General features: G+C 37.8%; 1 protein-coding gene across 1 annotated transcript in view; it reads left to right on the forward strand.

The window, feature by feature from the left end:
- The window catches only part of LOC111862289 (calcitonin gene-related peptide type 1 receptor), a 113,377-nt gene extending 93,850 nt beyond the window's left edge, over positions 1 to 19,527 (forward strand). The window contains exons 5-12 of the mRNA XM_023847556.2: positions 1,994 to 2,186; positions 6,595 to 6,742; positions 8,525 to 8,681; positions 9,656 to 9,783; positions 11,762 to 11,847; positions 13,552 to 13,732; positions 14,047 to 14,113; positions 18,212 to 19,527. Of these exons, the coding sequence (XP_023703324.1) occupies positions 1,994 to 2,186; positions 6,595 to 6,742; positions 8,525 to 8,681; positions 9,656 to 9,783; positions 11,762 to 11,847; positions 13,552 to 13,732; positions 14,047 to 14,113; positions 18,212 to 18,219 (968 nt within the window). The 3' untranslated portion in view covers positions 18,220 to 19,527. The remainder of the gene's footprint in view (positions 1 to 1,993; positions 2,187 to 6,594; positions 6,743 to 8,524; positions 8,682 to 9,655; positions 9,784 to 11,761; positions 11,848 to 13,551; positions 13,733 to 14,046; positions 14,114 to 18,211) is intronic.
- The last annotated feature ends 2,781 nt before the right edge of the window (positions 19,528 to 22,308 follow it).

The raw sequence follows: 22,308 nt of genomic DNA on the forward strand, positions 1-22,308 counted from the left end.
TTTTATAACTTAGTTAATGTAATGAAAGGTAAAACTGTCCCTGAGCCGAAGCACAATGTCGTGAGCTCACAGGGAAGCGAGGACTTTGTTATTACTGATCTTAAGTTTTCACAGTGGTTAATTATTATTATTATTATTATTATTATTATTATTATTGGAGAGGGGTGGGTTTCCCCATGTACCGAGACTAATAGTCTATTGTACGTCCCCCTTTGATATTCTACCAGTCGCCATACCCTTCCGATACTGGTGCTCGCTATCAGCCCCATTCAGCCAGCGAGGCTGACAGTGGTACCCGATACTTCCCCATCTACCGGAGGCATTGGAAACTACTTGGGCGGGAAATTTTTGCCTAATTTTGCTCAGAGGTCTCCTAGAGACTTGAGGATCTTTTACGTGCCGTAAATCTACGACACGGGACCCAAGGCTTAAAGTCTCTCCCGGAGGACTTGTTCCCTGAATTTTTTCGCCCTTAAAAATTCCACGACCTCAGCCGGGTTTGAACCTGCGTACGTGGTTAATTATTAGTATTAATTCCGTTCTTAGGTAACCTTGACAACATCGCCCATATCCACATGGCGTAACAATCCAAGCGTGGAATTAATACACCTACTGTAACAGTTATCGCTTATCGCTAGTGGGGTGGGACTAAGTCCCTTGTACTGCGGCCATTTCTGGCCTGTTGTACCAGCCCCAGATGATAGGTGAGGGTGATTGTGGAGCAATTGGTGGAATGAAGATTGGCAGGGGAAACCGAAGTATTCGGAGAAACCCAGCCCCAGCGCCACTTTGTCCACCACAAATCCCACTTGACCAGAACCGGGATCGAACCCGGGCCGCCGCGGTGGGAAGCCAGCGACTAACCGCTTGAGCTATGGCGCGGCCTTACTGTGACAATTACTCTTTGTTCTTCTTTCCCGATTTAAACTGTCACGTGCTAGAGTGATCTTAGACGGGGTTTTGATTGATAATAGTGTTTATCGAATTCTTCAACAACTCGTGACTACACTTCACAAATCACTATCACACACCAATTAGTGCTCTCAGTCCCGGTCTTCACTGCGTTGCTTGGTAGCGGCTTTCGACACCGAACGTTCCCCTTCCTCTGGGTTCCCGGACTGTCCCCGGCCTCAGCTACTGACACTCTCAGCTCACTGTCTGCAGACCCTTTCTGGACTCACAGCCAAAGAGTCAGAGTCAGAGTCAGAATTACTTTACGACTGGCGGTTTACCGCCAATCAGTTCGCCTTGGCAACAAGCCCCTTAAGACTCACGACCCTTATTCTCTTAACTGAACACTTACGTTCATAGTCCTTACGTAACATCTTCACTGACGAGAGGATGAGCCTCTAGTTTACAATTGCTGTTGGCCTTCGCCAGCGCAGTAATTCTCGAGTCCCACTCCCGCGGTGACCCGTGACCACATTTTACTGTATCAAATTGGAGACTCCCCCAAACAGGAGGGCCAGATTCTCGTAATTATATCCCCCAAGTACAGAGTGGCCCAGTTATACCCTCGGGCACTGGGTTCCCTTTTCGTCGCCCCTTAAGACTCTCAATGCTACGATGGATGTATTCGACCCCGCCTCCACATGGGAGGCATAAATCTTTCCCCGCATTATATTAGTTTCGGCAAGGACCGCACAGAAAACACCGCTTCCGACAGCTGTTCTATTTTTGAGTGCGTGTCTATTCCGGCTATCATGTGACGGCTACTGAGTCACCGCGTATTTACAGAGCCGTTCTTTAGCAACTGCTGCCTCTGCTGGCTTCACAATTCTGACTTTCAGCAGACATGCCACAATACTTTATGACAAAATAAAGGTCGCCGTAAATATATAACATTATGTGGGTACATAGCCTAGATTGCAACTGCTGGTTGGTAGCATAGCCATGTTTTATTCAATTCATTTATTTCCTTTGTTGATGAATATATAATGATCCTAATATTATCATTAAACTTTACGTGCCAATGTGCACATTCTTTTGTTAGTGACTGTAAGAAAGTCTTGTGAAAGAGACGGACGGTGGCGTGGTCATCCCAGGAACCAAAATATCCAGTGGACCGACTACTCCTCTTGCAGTGTTCACAGCCTCATGGAGCGCAGGCTGTACATGGGAGTTGCTGCATATGCTATCACGGCAATTGCTCTCTTGCCTGCGCTTGTCATATTTCACTTATACAGGTAATAACAGTACCTTGAACTTTTAAAATTCTTGCTACCTTTCAGTTTAGAATCTCATATACCCCATATCTCATCTAAATACCATTTTTTACCTGCATAATTTACACCTCTGTCTAATTTTTCTTGTTATTTTGTATGGATATTGAGCCGATCACGGTAGCCGAGCAGTCTAAGGCATGTACTGTCTTCGCTCGCTTGGAAACCGGGATCGTGAGTTTGAATCCCACTCAAGGCATGGATGTTTAGTTTGTGTGTGTGCGTTTTTCTGTGTTTGTGTACAGGTAGAGGCCTTGCGACGAGCTGATCACCCGCCCAAGGAGTCCTACCGAATGTGTAAGATCTAGAAAAACCGAAGTGAACGGAGAAGTTCATGGAGGTAGGCCTAGGCCCACTGGGGCTGTAGTGCCAAGGGGGGGGAAAAAAATAACATTGATTGAGGGCGTCTGAGGGCAAAGTACCGAGGAGCTTGATGCAGGGTAAGCAACAGAAGGATGGAAAAGAATATATAATAATGAGCCCCATAATTTGTACTCTGTATCTAATATTGTCAAGATAATTAAATTAATAAGGATGAAATATGTGACTGAGGAAGCAAGAAATATATAGAAGATTATGTCGCAAACCTTCAAGGAAGAAGGGCAGTTTGGTAGTTAATATAAAAATAGAGATTATAAAAGGAGGGTGTGATGGGTCTTTGGATGGATTAAAATGGCTTATGATGAGCTTAATAATGATCATTTTTACACAGAATGTCAAAAATTTCAGGTTCTATAAAGGCAGGGAATTTAATGCCCAGTTGATTAACTGTGAACTCCAACAGACTTCATTGACTAGTTAGTAAATCTGTCAGTCAATTTGTCAGTTAATAATGGTAAACTCTGGAATAACTCCTTCTGTAGTTATGCCTTAGTATTCTTAGGTCGCGCCATAGCTCAAGCGGTTAATCGCTGGTTTCCCACCGCGGCGGCCCGGTTTCGATCCCGGGTATGGTCAAGTGGGATTTGTGGTGGACAAAGTGGAGCTGGGGTGGGTTATCTCCGAGTACTTCAGTTTCCCCTGCCAATTTTCATTCCACCAAATTCTCCATCACTATAATCACCCAGGGCAGGCTACAATAGGCCAATCAGTGGCCGCCGTGCCGAGTGGACCCAGTTGGACTCCACCCCCCACTAAGCGAATTTTATGCCTGAGTACAGTTCAGTTATGAACTAAAGCAAGAATGTGGAAACGAAACCTTTATATAAATAAGAAAACAAAATAGTGATCTACCCTGTTTTACACAACTCCACTCAATAATAGTATTTCAACAAATACGAGAGTGGTAACAGTGGCTCATTCGCCTATTTTGAGAAGACTTATATAAATTTTGTTGCAATTCATCACCAGCAGACAAATTAATCAATATATGTTGATGGTAATGAATTTAAATAAAATATATATTCAATTAAGAAAGTCCTATCACTATTAAATAAGACGTTTTATTACAATTAATATTTTGCTGGACATTATCCATCATCTTGTCTATTCTAAAAAACAGTCTAATTTCTATTAAAAACGTTCTATTAAAGACGTTTTATTGTTAATTCTAACTGGAAGTTATTGGTTAAAAACTGTCCAATAATGAACAGAGAAGTCTCAATTTTTACATCAAATTATATCAGATAATATCTCAAAAAACGCGTTACAAGAAAACTCCAAGAGAATCAGTGAGAACATGAACTGAACAGTCTAACTCGGGTAGTGGCTTATGCTGACGCTGTTACTCTGCTGGGGGAAAGGAACACGACTAGTAAGGGAGTATTCCACAATAATACACAAAGTTAGCAGTGGCGTTCTCCGAAATGCATTAGACCTCACATGAACTGGAAATAATGAAATTCAAACTACTGAGTCTCCTACAGTAAAATTCAACAAAACCTGTGAAATAGTTTATGGGATACATGGAAAAGTTCATTCACGGACCCGTGAAAAGTAAGGTTTATTATGTATCAATATGGCTGAAAATTAGAATGATTTAATAACTTCTGGTGTAAGTTTTTTAATGTCTAATTTCTATGAAATCTGTGACCCGTTTTACGGGATATATGGAAAAGTCCATTTGTGTCTAATGTACGCTGAATTTGTTTTATCGATCAAAATGACTGAAAATCAGTGCATATATCGTTTCGGATTTCAACAAATTCTCTGAAACTGTTCGTGCGATATAGGGAACACTTAATTTATGGTCTTAAGATAATTAGTCTTTATTACAAAGCCAAATAGCTGAAAATCGTACTGGCCCAGCCTGTTTCTGTGGAAGTCTTCCATATTGAATTTCAATAATACTGTGAAACGGTTTATAGGGTACACAGAAAAATCCACTTACGGCAGTATGTAAACCAGGCTTTATTGCGGATCCATATGGCAGAAAATTGAAATTATCCAATAATTTTGACGAATGTCTCCCACGTCGATTTTCAACAAAATCTTTCAACAAAACGCTTTCGGGTACGTGACAAAAATCTCTATGTGGTAGTATGTAAACTGGGATTTATTATAAATTGATAAGGCTGACAACTGGAACCTCGCAATTGACTTTTAGTGGAAAATTCTCATACTGGATTTCAACATAAATTGTTTAATATTAAATTGACTATATAGAGAAGCAGATTTATAGCCGTATGTAATCTTAGGCTTTGTTGTGAATCAGTGTGGTTAAAAATACTGTTCACTAAACGTTCTGTCACATAAATACGTTTAGGTGATATACCACGTACATATATGCAACGTTATTAAAATTACGGAAATGAAAACCGCTATCACCTACAATTTTAATTACCCTAGAATTAAATTATTTGGGATTAGATTGGGACGTGAAGGACCAGGTGTCTGGTGCTTGCTATCTCTCTGCTTTGTCAGTATCTGCACGCCACTGATTGCATGTTAATATCTAGACGTGTCCGCGCTTGTTTATTTCTGTCACACAACTTACATGTTGATTTTTCACTTGTCAGTTACTCGTTTGATTTCGCTCAGCAGATTTTATTCATATTTCCCCTTCATTGTTTGATCTTTCTTTGTGTGAGTGAATGTATATTGTTCCATGGCAGAATGCCGCCTAAGTGTGTCAACCGCCCAAAGAATTTCTTATTTAGACAGAGAGTAAACGTCAAGTCTCAAAGACAAAATTTTAGTCCTATTCTGAAAACTCATGCGAACTTTATTTTGGCCATCTCGTAGGGGCTCCCTACAAGATGTAGGTACATGATATATGCTTAATTATATGTTGAAACGTCTGACAGGCTGGCTAATTCATATTCTCGTGGTAGGGACAGGACTGAAGGCTCCTCTGAAGCACAGCTCTTTCTGCTTGACTTACGTTAAGCATTACTGAATAGTCTGAACGTATGGTACAATATCCAAATAAAGACTGTAGCACTCGGTAGCCTAGTTGGTTGAGGGGCTATGCTACAAGCCGGAAGGTCGCGGGTTCAAGTCCCGATGAGGTCATTGAATTTTAATCCTTCCAGCCGCACTATGACCCTGGGGTCGACTCAGCCTCTAACATAAATGAGTACCAGGAATTAATTAAATAATTTTCCTGGGGAATAAACCGCGGCCGGCGCGTAAGGCTGACAACCTTACCGCCATCTTTGAGCCGATTGTCTAGATAATGTGGGACCATCAGCGTCTCAGAACCCTATGGGCCTCCACGGCCTGTTACAGGGATAGCTTTATTTTTTTTTTACCTACTAACGGATGGAACTGGGCACACAACAGCCCTTCCATGGTAAGGTTTCTCACAGAACAGCTTATAGTCTGAGGAAGGGCTGTTGCGGCTTATTAAAACAAAGTTAGTAGGTCTTTGTCTTACTGAAGACCAAGGCCAAGGTTAGTAAAGTGTATATTGAAATACGTCAGAAATTTCTTTATTACGTCCTTAATTACAAAAGTTTTTTCGAGGTGAGATCCTTCATGTTCAGTGCATAATTCACAATGCTGTGATGCCTTTCTTCAAATTGACTGGCAGGTTTAAATCTGAAAAAAATCCCGTTAATACGCGATTTTGGGTCAATCGATACATCAGAATTCCTAACTTTCGTCACAATTGATAACACAAAATCTCCAGACACTGTTACTAAAGCAATCGCTAATATCCTTATTCTAAAAATAGTTCTATTTACGTTGTAGCATCACAACTTCTGCCAATTGAAAGTGCGAATATGAACCAAAGTTGGGCGGAAATTAGTTCTCAGTTAACAGCAAAATAAAACGGTCTGTATTATGTACAGCAGGGGGACACTGTGCTGTAGTCCTGGCAGTCCTCCTAAACCTTTCTTCCTCATGTAGCAGTCCTTTGAACCTTACCATAGATCATAGTAAAATTGAATCAACTGACATATTTATCTAGTGCCTGTTCCTTTTTCAGACAGTTGCATGGACACAGAATAGCACTTCATAAGAATCTGTTCACCTCTTTGCTGTTTAATGCTGTTTTTGAAATATGGTTCAAAACTGGTGTCCTTCTGACTGCATATGATGATACTGACAGTGGAAAGGAATCAGTTCTAAAGCAGGTATATTTAAAATAAGCTACTAACTCTTTGTAACTATTAAGTTGACAGTGAATTGATATTATTGATATCTCAGTTGAAACAGATGCTGGGTTTTTGTGGAAATTTATTGCAGCAAAGGGTTAAAATATTAACATAAAAGTACAGCATTTAAAATTCAGATTTAAGTATCAACTTCATCTATATCAAAAATTTGTTCTGGCTTTTCAATGTCGCTCCATCTTGTCTGACTGGTGTTGCAAGGCAACCACATCTGTGGTTTAATGGATATACCAATTAATGTTCGCTTTGCTTCATCACCAGACCATTATACAAGATTCAAAGCAGAAAGCCGTATCACCATGCAACATTACAATGGTTAATAACACAAGAGATGTGTAATATCACATCATTTTTCTCCTATAGCCTGAAAATAACGATTAGAATAATCGCTTCACTCAAAAGATCGTGTCTCATTGTTTACATTATGATAAACGCTGCTTGTGAAGTTTTTAAAGGCATATGGTTAACTACATAAATACATATAATTACAGACCTTTAGTAAGACTTCTTTAAAGGTGTATATTATAAGAAAGAAGTAAATTTATTATTTTAGCATAGTTAATTGTAAGAATACCCCAGAAGCAGAGCTGGTGCTTTACTTGGTATAATATAAATCTCGTCCTATCCCATAGTACATAATTTTATAAAAAGAAATAGCATCACACAATGTAATCTGGATTGTTAAGATATTGTTGTGTACCCCTGTTCAAACAGATCCCTTTATTTTTATATAAGGTGATATCTTTCATTTATGAACGTTAAAAAAATAGGAATTATTACATTACGAATATATAGGTTAACAATAATACTGAATCTGTAAAATAATCATGTTCACTTAATTGAACATATGTAAGTCGATAGATAAAGATCTTTCCGAATTGGATGGGTTATGAAATTTTCCTCCATAAAAGTGCCATTTGAGGCCATTCTTCCACTTTACGACATGCCGCAACTATCACCGATTTCAGCAACACTGTGAGACGTGACTGAGAAAAGCCATATCTTTTGATCAGAGGATTTCATAGATCTGAAAAAAAAAACGTATTTTTCATGATTCTAAGAAAACAATTCTGATCCAATCGGTTTAATTTAAGGGCTAAATCTGCTCATCCCTAAGTCTGAAACAAATGTCAAATCCTCACTTGAAAGTAAACTACGGGGGAGAGTCATTTAATAGGCCATAACTGGAAGTAAAACATCTGTAATTGACGTAATAGTTTTTCTATGTATGTCACTAGGTAGCAGCACAGTTGAGCTTCATGACGACCTAGGTAGCAGACGCGCATGGGCATGTTCAGAGTCTGGTTTCAGTAGTCAAAATGCCGACGGAGCTTGAGTGCATACTACCAAAGAGCAGCGTTCTCTTGTGCGGTTCTTCTTCTTTTTTTTTTCTTGTGGGAAAAAGGACTCAGTGCAAAGGATACTCGTAAAGAAACGTTACATGTTTAAGGGGGGAAGTGTTTGTCACGTAAAGTGGTGCACAGCTGGGTAGCAAAGGTTTCGCTGATGACGAAGAGGTTGAAACACCGGTGCGGAAGTGGCTGAGACAACAGTCAAAAGCTTCTATGTTGCGGGTTTCGATATACTGGTAAAGCGATGGGACAAGTGTATCACTGTTGGTGGAGGATATGTCGAGAAATAAATATTATTTTTTTCCAGATTCGAATATCACATGTTTTAAATTTTATATCCATTTGTGACCCATCTGCCAACTCTCCCTCGTTCTCCTATTCTCTCTTCCAGAATGGTCCCTACTGTAAGCTAATACTGCTGCTCACTAAGTACTTCCGTCTCACAAACTATATATGGATGTTCTGTGAAGGATTCTACCTGCATCGACTCATTTCTACTGCTTTTGCTGAGGAAAGAAGTCTTATATTATTTTATGTGATTGGATGGGGTGAGTACAACTCCTCACAGAAACCGATCATTTATCTCGATATGGATGGCAAAATATAGCATACAAAACAATCAAAAAACAAACTCCGTGATTTTAGTCTGCATGCAACCTATACTGACCAAGCGACCGCGCTGCTTGTCGGCAAAGTTTAGACAGTATATACCAAGTAGAAAATGTTCTCCAATTGTAGCAAGGAGGGTAGAAAATTGTTCCTATGATCAAATTTCTGACTTTTCATGTGCCATATTTGCTATTCAGCTACATCTTTCCCTATGCAGCAAGTTCTGATGTGAGATACATATTCCATAAGTTATTTCTTGCTAGCTGTACAACTCTATAACAACGGTTTTCAAACAATTCTTGTAATGGCTACATTCCAGCTAATTAAGTAGCTAACCATCAGGACCTCAGATACCAAAACTTGTCATTGTACATAATCTTAATCCAGCAGTATCCACCTACAATCCCAGAAACCATACCTTATACACTTTTAATATTGTTTTGGTGTGAACATTCCAAAATATGTAAGACACTTTGATCAATGGATGTGAAAAATACATACATACTGAATTAATTCTGTGCTTGATCAAAACAGTATCCCAGAATTGCAGTAAAATGCATCAGCAACTTAAATCTGGTGACCTTTGAATTTTATGTTACTTGAATATAGGTGATGGCTACACCTCAGAATTGCTGTGATAATGTTGCTGAGGTGCACCCCTGATCTAGAGTACCTACTTTGAGATGACCAGTTGTCAAGAATTTTCTAAGAGTCCTTCATTATTTATAGTAATTCCCAGTGCCCTAAAAAAATTGTTGAGTCGGACCTGATTTTAAAGTATAGTGAATATTACATTCAAATTCAACATCAGTGTTTAGTTAAGACTAATATTTGAAGGCACTCGGGGTATAGAAATATTGCTGTCCTGTCATTTTCTCTTCTGTGTAGAGTATAAATATACTGTGGTCTGCAGGATTTCCACTCTTGCCAGTGCTTGTCTATGCTCTGCTGAGGAAGTTTTATTCTGACGAAGATTGCTGGGCCTTACCGACAGATCCTAGCGAATGGGTTTTGAATGTTCCCAGTTTGCTTAGCCTTCTAGTAAGTACAAATGCCAGTCTAGACTATGCACACACGTTAACATAACCACAAATATGGTTCAATTTTTTTAATTTGGCATAGTGTTCTCGTTTATATAATAGTTTAAGCTATGTACAGATATTTTGATTATGCTTGACGTTCATTCACTATTTCAATTTCATATCTATCTACTCTGTTTATAGTCTACTTTCCTTACTTTCAAACAATAAAAGTAGTTGTATGAGATCACCTTGCTGTTCATGTGCCTGTATCCATTATTACATTTTGAAAGGAAAAACATCTCATACAATTTACAACTAAAAATGGACCCCAAATTAACCTGGATGTAAATTACGCCAATAAAACAATCTTTAAAGCACATGACACAAAATTCCTTGGATTACTTATAAACAGTACACTGTCTTGGAAATTATATATATTACATATGCTAAAAGCAGCTTCTTATGCACTCAGATCTATCAAACCCTACATGTCTCAGGAAGTAATGAAAATGGTTTTCTATGCCTACTTTCACTCCACTATGCCAACGGAATAATATTCTAGGGAATCTCTACAGATAGCACTAAAATCTTCACAGTGCAAACAAGGGCAATCAGAATTATCACAGGAAGCAAGAACAGAGATTCTTGCAGAGATGAAAATGGTTTTCTATGCCTACTTTCACTCCACTATGCCAACGGAATAATATTCTAGGGAATCTCTACAGATAGCACTAAAATCTTCACAGTGCAAACAAGGGCAATCAGAATTATCACAGGAAGCAAGAACAGAGATTCTTGCAGAGATTTATTTAAAAACCGGACAGCATAGTTAGTATAGTGAATCATGGGCTGGATGACCAAGGGGGTTGGAGTTTGGGTCCTGGTAAAGTCAAGAATTTTCTCTTCTCCACGTCATCCAGATTGGCTCTGCCCCCCCCCCCAGCCTCCTACTCAATGGGTGCTGGGGGGCTCTTTCCAAGAGGGTAAAGCGGCCGGGGCGTGAAGCTGACCACTCACCTCCAACTAGTGCCAATATCAAGAAAATGTGGCTCTATACATCCACTCCTCCATATGCTTTCAGGTCGTAGTGCTTAATTAATTAAGCACAGGGACAACTTTACTTTTCCTTAAAAATATTATCAATTCACCCATAATACATACTATTAATATTATTTGTGGAAGACGACAAAAGCATGTACAATTTAAATTCTGACATCCATAACATAAATATGAGGCCAAAACTCAACTGCCACCAACATTCAGCAAATATATCTCTATATCAAAAAGGAGTTCACTCCTTTGACATCAAAGTATTCAATAGCCTCCCTAAAAGTCTCAAAAAAAGCAACTAGCAATATTAAGCAAATGAAACAGCATTGAAACGTTACTTACTTACTCACTTCTTCTACTCCATAGATAAATATTTCAATGTAAACAAACAGAAAATAGTAAAATTCTAAGTTAAACTGTATTCCTAAGCATGTTACTGTATCATTGTGCTTATTTGCAGACTGCTTTTATGTATCCAATTAGCATGGTAATATTAATATCATCTTTAGATATCCTCTGATTAGTGTCAATATATGTATTATAAACACAACATATTAGATATTTTTATTTGAAGGCCATAGATTTTTATGTATGGTATCACAAGTAATTCTTGCTTTTAGAAGTGTCCACAGTAGGAATCTTGTGGTGGGATGTGGATAGCACAGTGGAAGGGGACGTTTAGTTCCTCTGAAAACTTAATACTCCCAGGAAGTCTACCACACTTTCCACATGTTCCATGGCAAGAGAACCCTTCTCATGCGACACTTTTCAGGAAATACAAGAGGGAACACAAGAAAACTAGTAACTCTCTGTGATATGCAACAACATATTTTGTATACCTATGGTCAGAGAAGACCTATCATATTTTGGGTTACTTTATACTGTGTGATGCATGTTTCACAAGATGGGGGTAATGTTCATATGGAAATTCAAAATTGTCATTGCAGGTGAACATGGTATTCCTGGTGAATATAATTCGGGTGCTGGTCATCAAACTAAGAGCACCACACCATCATGAACCTAGTCAGTACAGGTAGATGTGTTTACACTATTTATGTGTTTTAATTTGTAAGATCCAATAAATATCTAGTGAGATATGCACTTTATCTGTTCTACTGAAGTAATCATAAGATGCCTTCAAAGTTACCTCTTTCTTTTCATATGTATTTGAGAATTTGTTGGGATAGTTCCCCAGAGGATATAAATTTTATGGTTCAGCTCTTAAGATTTAGTTCACGCTGAATTTTGTTAAATAACTGCTGCAATTTTCAAAATACGTATTAATTTGATAGAATTTGTAAGTCATGTCTTTGTGAACACACCACAGATAGGAATTAATAAATACTGTTCAGAACAGATGAATTTTCAACTCTGAGAATTTAAGTGCTCAGAGTTTAATGTCCTACAAATAGATTTGGTTGTGCCAGAAATGTCTGAGAAAACTAAGCCAGAGTAAGATATGCAAGTCTATGTTATATCAGTTCCTGCACTGAACTAAATGTACATAAACATAAACAACATAAAACAAAGTGGGCCACATTTACATATAGTACAAAAGAAGTGAGAAAAGTTACAAAACTTTTCAAAGACACACAGATAAAAGTAGCATTCCGCACACGAAACACAATAAGAAATATACTCACACAATTAGATAAATACAATAAAAGTGGCATATACCAAATGAAATGTGTAGATTGCCCATTGAAATACATTGGGCAAACGGGCAGAACATTTAGCACTAGATATAAAGAACATATACGTACATGATATTAGAAATAATGATAGCAATTCCGGGTACTCAAATCACATACTAAATACAGGACATGCATACGGAACAATAACAGACGTAATGGAAGTTGTAACAACGGGAAAGAAGGGCAGACATTTAAATACATTAGAGAAATACCATATATATAAAATAAGTAAGAAAGGCTTACACATGAATGATACACACATAGAAACACACAATCCCATATTTCAAACGATACACGAAATCTACACAGACTAACGGTACCTCTCTCTCCCCACTACCCATTCCCCCCTACACTCACTAACATAAAACACAGCACACAATACAGCAGACAGCACACGTAGTACAGACAAGCAGCGGCACCCACACAAGAAGACTACATTAAGTAAGTACAAATAACAATATACACACATAAGAAAATATTACGTACATAAAATAATAATACGAATATTTGTATATTACAGATAACACCTGTACAGTGTGAAAACATGAACTAGCCGCTCCAGCACTTTGACATAGGGCGAGTAACCCTAAGAATTTTAAATTTAAAATTTAAAATTTAGAGAAAAAAATTTTAAAAGGTTTTAAAAACATCATAACTAAAGATTTTTAGAGTGCTACTACAAGAATATCAAATTTGACGTGTGCAACATAATCTACATACCAGACACATATCAACGATGTAGATGTTGATAATACGAAGAATGTGACATTGTGTTTTTAAATGTTAAATTTTAGACTGGGTTCAGTGTGGCAGCAACGTTAAGAGTATACACCTGATGATGGCCGATAGAGGCCGAAACATGTAGTGTAGAAAGAACAGGATCAAAGACATATAATATATATTGTTTGCACTTGGGACGGACTTTGTATCATTTGTCGTGTAGAGTGCAACAGGATGCTTAAATATAATATTGTAAATGTTATTGTTATTGCACCCAACAAAATGAGAGTTTCATCTAATTCATTTGTGTTAATGTTCCATAGAAAAGCAGTGAAGGCCACACTGGTGTTGGTGCCTCTGTTTGGGCTACACTTTGGCATCACAATGTACAGACCACAGTCAGGCATCTGTCAGTGGCAAGAACTATATATCTATCTGGACATTTTGCTTGATGGTCTACAGGGAGCAGCAGTAGCACTCATATTCTGCTATGTCAATGGAGAGGTATTATCACTTTTTGCAGATTATGAAGGAAAATATTCAATGAGTCATTACCATTACATTTATACACTCTTTACTTTTGATTAGTTTCATCAACAATAGAGCACAGTGTAGTACAAATACTTCTTATGATGAAATCTTGTCAACAGTAGATTTGTATATGAAATAATTGACTATCAAGACCAATGAAGGATGCAAAATCACAAAGAACACATTCTGAATCCCTGTACCCCAAACGAAAGTATACTGTTCCATTTTTGTTGCAATATGTGGTATCATATTTATATTCAACTTATTACAGTAATGATTGTTTACAGGTTCATTCACTGATGCGGCGGTCCTATCGAAACTTCTTAGAGCTGAGGAATCCTAGCTTGAGTGCAGGTCAATGTTTAGGTGGCAGCACTGTCACTACCACCCAGACTGCTTTCTAACATCATATCTTTTTGCACATTCCACCCCACATACATTCCTCACAGTTCAGTCCTGCATGACTATAAGGGACAAGGAGGGCCATTATTTTCTTTCAGTTTCAGTTGTACCTCTCCTCAGGTGAGTCCCTCTTGTCCATAATCCTGTCTGTGCTAGGAATGAAATATTTCACTTACAAATATTGGCCACACTCTGAGGATAATAAATAAATAATGTCAGAGCAATGATATGTCCCTCTCAAAGTAAAGCCATGTATTTGAGCATTTTACAAATTACCATATATATGTCTTCTGGCAGGGACAAGATTTTTCTCTTCTCCATAACTTCCTGACAGTCTCTGCAACCAACCCAGCCTCCTGTCCAATAGGTACTGTGGATTGTTTCCTTAAGGGTGAAGTGGCAGGAGCATGAAGCTAACATACTCACCTCCAGCAAGTGCTGAGGTCAAGAATGTTAGAGCTCTGTCTCTACCTCACCATATTTCACCACGTAGTGCTTCATTAATTAAGCACAGGAATAAGTTTACCTTATCCTGCATAAAAATTGTAATTTTTGTGAAGCCCTGTTATAACATTAGAAAATAATATCTCTATTTTAAATTACACATTCTTCGTTCATAAATACATTTTTATATGTGAAGCAATCTGAAATTAAATTTCTGCCAGCATTACAGCCACCACATTTTTTCACTGATTCTGTAATGGGAAAATGGAATTTGGAAAACATAATAATTGATGAAGAAAAAAAAGTTAGGGGAGGTCAGTACTCTCAGCTGAAAATTGTATGCCAAATGTAAATATGTGGGTGAGTCAAAAAGTATCTGTAATTAATTATTTACATACTTTCCTTATTTAAAAAATAAAAGTAGGCTTAAGAGATCATCTTTCTGTCTGTGTGTCCGTATATGTATCCCCACAAGGAAATTTGAATGCCTTAGCCAGTTGTCACAAAATCTGGTGTGTATTATGGCACCTGAACCCATCTCAATGGCTTATTTCATAAATCCCTCCCATCACTACTACAACATTACAGCTTCTCAAATTGCAGAGCAGCCTTAAGGAGGGAGCATTGTGACATGATGCCTGAAAGGTGGAATAGTTGAGCCAGAAGAGATGGCACTTTCTAGGCAATGGCTCAGTAATCGTGTTCAAACAGCAACAAATAAACATGCAAGAATAAAAGAACTGTTGGATGTAATTTCTTCCTTGTGGTCCTCGCTGAGGCCAACCCTCAATTTCTAGTGAAGGTAAAGTAGGTGATAATTCTTCCCAGAACCTCTTTTTATTAAGGAAAGTAAAAAAAGTAAAGCTATCCCTGTAACAGGCCATGAAGGCCCATAGGGTTGTGAGACGTTGAGGGTCTCACATTATCTAGACAATCGGCTCAAAGATGGCGGTAAGGTTGTCAGCCTTACACGCCGGCCACTCTTTACTCCCCAGGGAAATTATTTAATTAATTCCTGGTACTCATTTCTGATAGAGGCTGAGTCGAGCCCAGGGCCATAGTGCGGCTGGAAGGATTAGGTCAACTGAAAAAAAAAGTCCAATGACCTCATCGGGACTTGAACCCGCGACCTTCCGGCTTGTAGCATAGTGCCTCAACCACTACGCTATTGCATGCCCCCCTCTTTTTATTAAACAATGCAAATACAGTGAGTATGTTCAATAGCATCATTTTTCTATCTGGTCGTTGTCCCTTTAAACACACTTAGTCCAGCGGTCCACAGGCTTCTGTATGCCCTCAGAAAAACAGTATTTTCAGCTGAGTGACACTTATTTCACTCTTCTGTCACTGGCAAAATGGCAGCCTCTCAAAATGTGTCTCTGACTGGACCAAACAGGTGATGGTCAGAAGAACTATAGAGACAATACTTCTACACCTCAAAGCCTCAAAGTTCAGCTGGTACAGACTTTCAGTGATGTGGACAGGAGTGTGATGATGGGCATTACTAAATAACATTGCAATATCTTCCAACAACATTCCTCGGTGTTTGGTTCACATAGCTAGTTTCAACTGGTCTCAAAGCATATCACTGTAAGAGAAAATATTTACTGTTTACTCCTCTCTTTATAATGTTCCAAATTTGCCCTTGTGCATCCCCAAAAAATTGTCAACATCATTTTTTCCCGCCCATGGTTGAGCTCTAAACTTCTTTTTGAATGGTAATGTCATATGTTTCCATTCCATATCCTGGGGTTTGCTTTCTGGAGCGTGTTAGTGGGTCAATGTTTAATCCACATGACAGTGTGGCTCTTTTTGACTGGCGATGTTGGATTTTTCCATTCCATATTGTGGCATTTGCTTTCTGGAGTGTAAAGGTTGGTCCATATCTCATCCACATGACAGTGTGTCTAAAAAAAGTGTCATCTTCGTTAAGGTAGTGATCTGATAGGCCATGGAACACTGTCAAATGGTTTCTCTTGTGCTGTACTGTGAGTCTCACACAAACTTTATGAAATCCAAGTCGGTCTTGGATGATTCCATGACCAGAACTGTTACTGATGCAAAGATGATGCACCACTTCATTGATAGTCGCCAGTAAATTATCCAGAATCATGGCGTGGAATCATTCAGTGTTTTCCTCTGTAGTCGATCTGGACAGAGGTCCTCATTGATCTCCATCAAGGGCACTTATGTGATAATTCTTGAGCATGGTTATCCATTCGTACATACTTTCTTGCCAACTAGTGCAAGGTGAAGAAAATGTGGATCTATACATCCACTGCCCCATACATCCTCATGGTGTAGTGCTTAATTAGTTAAGCACAGGGTCAACTTTACCTTTTACATACTTGGCTGCAGTAAAACACTGTTTCCATATTTTATGGAAAGTCTGCAATGGATATCTGCCCCTGGTACATCATCAGCCAACAAAAATGGTACCACTGCATGCTGCTTAAGAAAAGTGGAGTGGAGATGTCAATTATGCTATGAAGACACTGGTTTTTATGTACATAATTCCTGATATTCGATTTAACCTCATTGTTACATATTTAACCGACAATTTAAAACTTGACATGAGGATGGCTAAACAGCAATATAACACAAGCGCTTTCCATTGGAAAAACACATGCTGCAAAGTTTTTGTGGCAACTAGATATTAGTGGAGAGAGTAAATAGAAACACTGCTTGAATTTAGTAGATCAACTGCATTAAGCCATATACATGGCAGGTTGCCAATTACCACCTTATTTCTTAGGATGTTCAGAGTCACGCTGCAGAAAAATTTATGATCAGAAGAAACAGGCAACTAAACAAACTTCAAGCATCCAGGATGTACATTCCTGAAGCCTTCAATCAGTTCCATATCTCCTCAAAGTAATTCATCAGAATGTCCTCAAAAAACTTACTCCTTAGCTTTATGATACTATTAGAACCCTGGCTTCCTTTAAGGCAGATGCCATTCTTTCCCATCAGTATTTCTCATTAGGTTTCTTAATACATACTGCTTAATGAGGTGAGGTTGCTCTTATGTCCAAACTCCAACCTCAAGCACCAGGGGCTCTCTTTTGCCTGGCCCTATCCTTTGACCTGTCTGTCATGGGTGAGTCTACCAGGAACTTATGCCCCCACTAGCATAGCTCTCCAGGTGATCAGGACATGCAAACTTCCCCACCAAATTAAGGTAGTAGCACAGTGGGATGTCCTGAAAGAAGCCTTTCAAAATCCTCAGATAACCCTGATGAACATGTTCCTTCACCTTCAAATTTCTTTCAGTAATTCCTTTTCCTTGACTGCAAGTATTTTGTCCAAATAAGCATGGAATTGTGAATAATCAAGGTAAGAACTACCTAACCATTAACTTGTACTTCCATATTTACAGATCACTGTAGGTCACGGAGCAAGGGCCAAGAAGGCCCACCCCTTATACATTCATTCATTCATTCATACATACATATTTACAACTGATCAAATGCCCTATTTATATTCACATCTATGAAAGGCTGCATACTGGACCCTTGATGTGGAATAGAACCCTTGACTGTAGCACTATTTCTTTCACAAATTCGGTCTTGAGATAATAATTTCAACTTATAATGTCTTTTCCAGGAATGTAACCTGACTTAATTTGAGGACCATCTGTATTCCAACAACTAAGCTAAGATGTTGTGAGGTGGCTTTAGCACTAAGAAAATACACGTACATTCATTTGAATATCAACTGGAGCCTTAAGCAGTAAACGTGTTAACATAATGCATGCACACCATTATTGCTTACAACCTCCAATATCCAAATCAACAATCAGTAAACAGCTCTGTCAGCATGGAAACATAAACACCATGATTAATGTGTAATTGCTCATAAATGCATGTTTGGCTATGCTCCATTCACATTTAGTCCACATATTTATTTAAAACTATTAAGGTGATAACCTGTCAAAATGTAAGATTTGAAGTTTTCAGGGTGATTAAATGTACTAAAATCATCTTGGATGATCTGACAAACTGGTATAAATATCAGTGACATATGATCACTCATCACATCAACCCAGATGATGAAGACCAAGATCTCTGAAACGTTGGTTTTTAATTCAATACTGACATGGCTGGCCATCTTAGAAGATCATAGCAAACCTGCATGTTTATGGGAACAGTAAAACTGTATTAATTTACACACAGCCAACCCTTTTTAACTTTTCCATCTACCTGCCATGCTGCATGTCATATTATGGTTCTGTACATATTTTAACCCTTCCATGTTGGTCACTCAGAAATATGACTGATTTCTTTGTACCAGACTATACAGATGACAATCTTTACACCCATCTTGTATGTATGGGCTAAACACTCATTCTGCTTAAGATTGTGGTCATCTGAGTTATGACACTAAGTAGTTTTGTGTGTCATAACTCAAGAGGTCACAAACTTAATTTTACCACTGTGAAAACCTCAGATCTCACAATTTTTTTTATAGATAAATTAATTCTCAGAGCCAGGTGCAGGTTACCCATCTACTAATGGCATGGTAGCAATAGCAGGAATGTCCAAGAACATAAATTTCATTTCATACATGGAACTTTATACTGTTTTGTGAACATTTGTTCTTAGGTAGTTTGGCCTTGTGTCTGTGATAACATTACATACTGTCTTTCTCCAGATTTCTAAGCATCTAAGTGTACAATGCTGTGTAACAGAAAATATAAACAAGTTCTTGTGTTAATCAATAAAATTGTGTGATAGGCTCGAAACAGAAGTAATCAAATGAGAAAATGCTGAGTACAAAAATAAGTTTCAGACTTGATAGACAATGGTGTTCACTTACAAATAAAGAAAGGCAGAATTTGAAACTTTGATAGAAACAGGAATATGACCCCTAACACTTGGAAAGAGAGCTTCAGCAACAATAGAAAATAAAACTATGCACAGGAGACAGTAAAAATTAATATCCTTGTTCCAAACCTTTTCCAGAAATGCTACACAGTAGATAATGCAGTTAAGAGACAAAAGCCAAATAAACTGCTCAAAGGCTGCACATTAAAAATTATTTGGTAAGCAACAAGCTTTTTTCCCTTTTTCCAGTAGATGTTCAGAAGGATGAATCTTCAAGAAATTATTCAAGAAACAAAAGGGTCACTTCCTAACCAAGAACTGTTCAGTGAAAATGATAATCATAATGATACAAACATTAGTGTATGATGAACATGACAGTCTGCTTCAAACCCACAAAGATGCGCTGACAGGAACAAGACAATTATTTTACCCATCAGCTTACCAACCTCAAGTCATGGGTGACTGATTTTATTTGTACAATAATACTGGAATGCAGTGGGTTGTTGCTAAGTTTGTAACAAGACAGAAGAAAGTCAGTGACTGTTTGGTGCAAATGCAGGATTTAGGATTGGTGAATCTCAATTCAGATAATTTTATATCACAGTGTATGTATAATTAACAATTCACTAGATATTGCATTATCTTGTTATTTAATTTACCAATTTTTCTGTTTCGTACTTTTTATTGATCGTTATAATTTATAAGTAAACACAGGTCTTTCACATTCACTTCAGATACACTGATTTGATATTAAGTAAATAGTGTGCCCAACAGTCACAAGGTCATAAATAAAATAAAATGCTTAAAAAAATTTAACATGGTAGCAAACCTGCCATAAAAGTATAAGTAGGAAATAACTAACACACAAAAATGGAAAGCTTTAGTACTATTTTCTGTAAGGAGGCAACATATACATGGAATTGTAGGTGATTTACATGGAATCACAGGTGACCAACACAGACAGGCTTCACTGCAAGTAAAATTCATGTGTTTAGAAAAACATTCTGGACATACAAGTAAAATTGCATTGCACAAACCTGAGCTCAGTACAAAGTTCATTAACCTTTTGATGAGATGCATTTATATTTACATGTACATGAGAGTGTGCCAGTTGAGATACACACATACATAAACATATTCAAACTCCATTCTAACACATGAATTTTTGTTTGCTTCTTTTATGAACATCTGCTTGGTAGTGCTTGTCACCCATGTTCTTGTAGTTAAACCAGTCAGAAATTAGTCTTTAAACTTCTTTGTTATGAAATAAATAAAACTATGTCAGTCATCCATATCTGCCTACTTCCTAGATTCATGGCAGCATATAAAACTGCCAATATAACATTTGCAAAATTCTTATCAGTTTACAATTGTGCATTGAGTACAATATGATAAATTAGATTATCATTTCTGGACAGGTTTTCACTATGTTTATTGCAAATGTAAAAGTCTGAAAAAACCTTAGCAACCATAAGGTTAAAGCTGAGTAATTTGTTTAGGAAAATTCTAGACCCCACATCCATTACAACTGTGGGAGCCACCCATATTGAATCAAGTGCTAGCCTATCAGCGAGGACCGCAGCAGCTCCAACGTCCATTGGTCCGTGCACTGTTAGCGACAATGTACCTCCAACACACTAGTTGTCAATCACAGTCTACGAACCATCTGCTGCAAAGCAATGATTCAGTAAACATGTTCCCTTGGAGACAGAGTCTTGTATAAATTCGATCACTGGTTGATAAACAGACGCTTCCTTGAATACAATACCGAAAGATGTTTTTTCTGGCAGTCCGTCCTGACATTATATAACAGGAAACCCAGTTGCATGCTGAAACTACTAGTGATGGGGCATGATCTGCTGTACTGAGCCTGGACTGACAAAGTCTTTGTATATGTTGTATACATATACATTTAACAACACATAAAAAGTAAATTGTGCATACTAACAACAGGCTTATACTATTTAATTAAAACCGTCACAACACAATTATATTAAGGTCAGTACCAAGTTTGGCCTTACTACATGTTTCAGCTACCAAAAGCCATCATCAGGCACATATATAACCAACATATATACACCACTGAACTGCAGTACTAGTAAAATTGGATACAATAATATTAATTATATTAAAATACTTAGTGTATAAGTACAGTAAATTAGACTATATAAAACGAAAGTTATAGTATAAAACAGGATTAAAATTCTTCAAGTGATGCTTTACACCATCGAGTCAGTCGTTAGTTTTTGCGATTTTGTTGTGTTCCCACAGACAAATTGGAGTACATTCTATATTTTTTATGTATATATAATAAACTGTTTTGGAAGCTCGTGATGTAGATGTAGTAATATTAACGTTAATCTGAAAATGATATGAGAGTAATAGTATTAATTTTTGTTATAATTAACAATTGATTTTTGTATTGAAGATATAGTGTATTATTTACTTACTATTTAGTTGGTGCCTCATCTTACAAAGTATTGTCCGTTCTGTAGAGAATGTAAACAAGGACTGATTGGGTGATGTGTATTAAAAGTGAATGCAATGGAGGGAGGGAGGGAGGGAGGGGGAAGGTAGAGATAAGGTGTATGCGGAAGTGGTGGTGGTGGGGCGTATGACTGTATATTATGTTTTGTATGTATCAATGATTACATCATATATAGGGTTAAAAATTAAAATTAAAATTCTGTTGGCGCTGCCTTATGTAAAAGAAGCCGAATACAGCCACATAATGTTGGCACATAAGCTATGTTTCACATGTCAACTAGAGGCCTAATAGAAGTTCAAGTTAATGAAATCTAATGAAGAACAATCACTATAAAAAACACATTATCCTACATTATGTCACAGATAAAGATAAAAAGTCAAGGTAAGTCG

The sequence above is a fragment of the Cryptotermes secundus genome, unplaced genomic scaffold, assembly GCF_002891405.2.
Source record: "Cryptotermes secundus unplaced genomic scaffold, Csec_1.0 scaffold88, whole genome shotgun sequence".
Lineage (NCBI taxonomy): Eukaryota > Metazoa > Arthropoda > Insecta > Blattodea > Kalotermitidae > Cryptotermes > Cryptotermes secundus.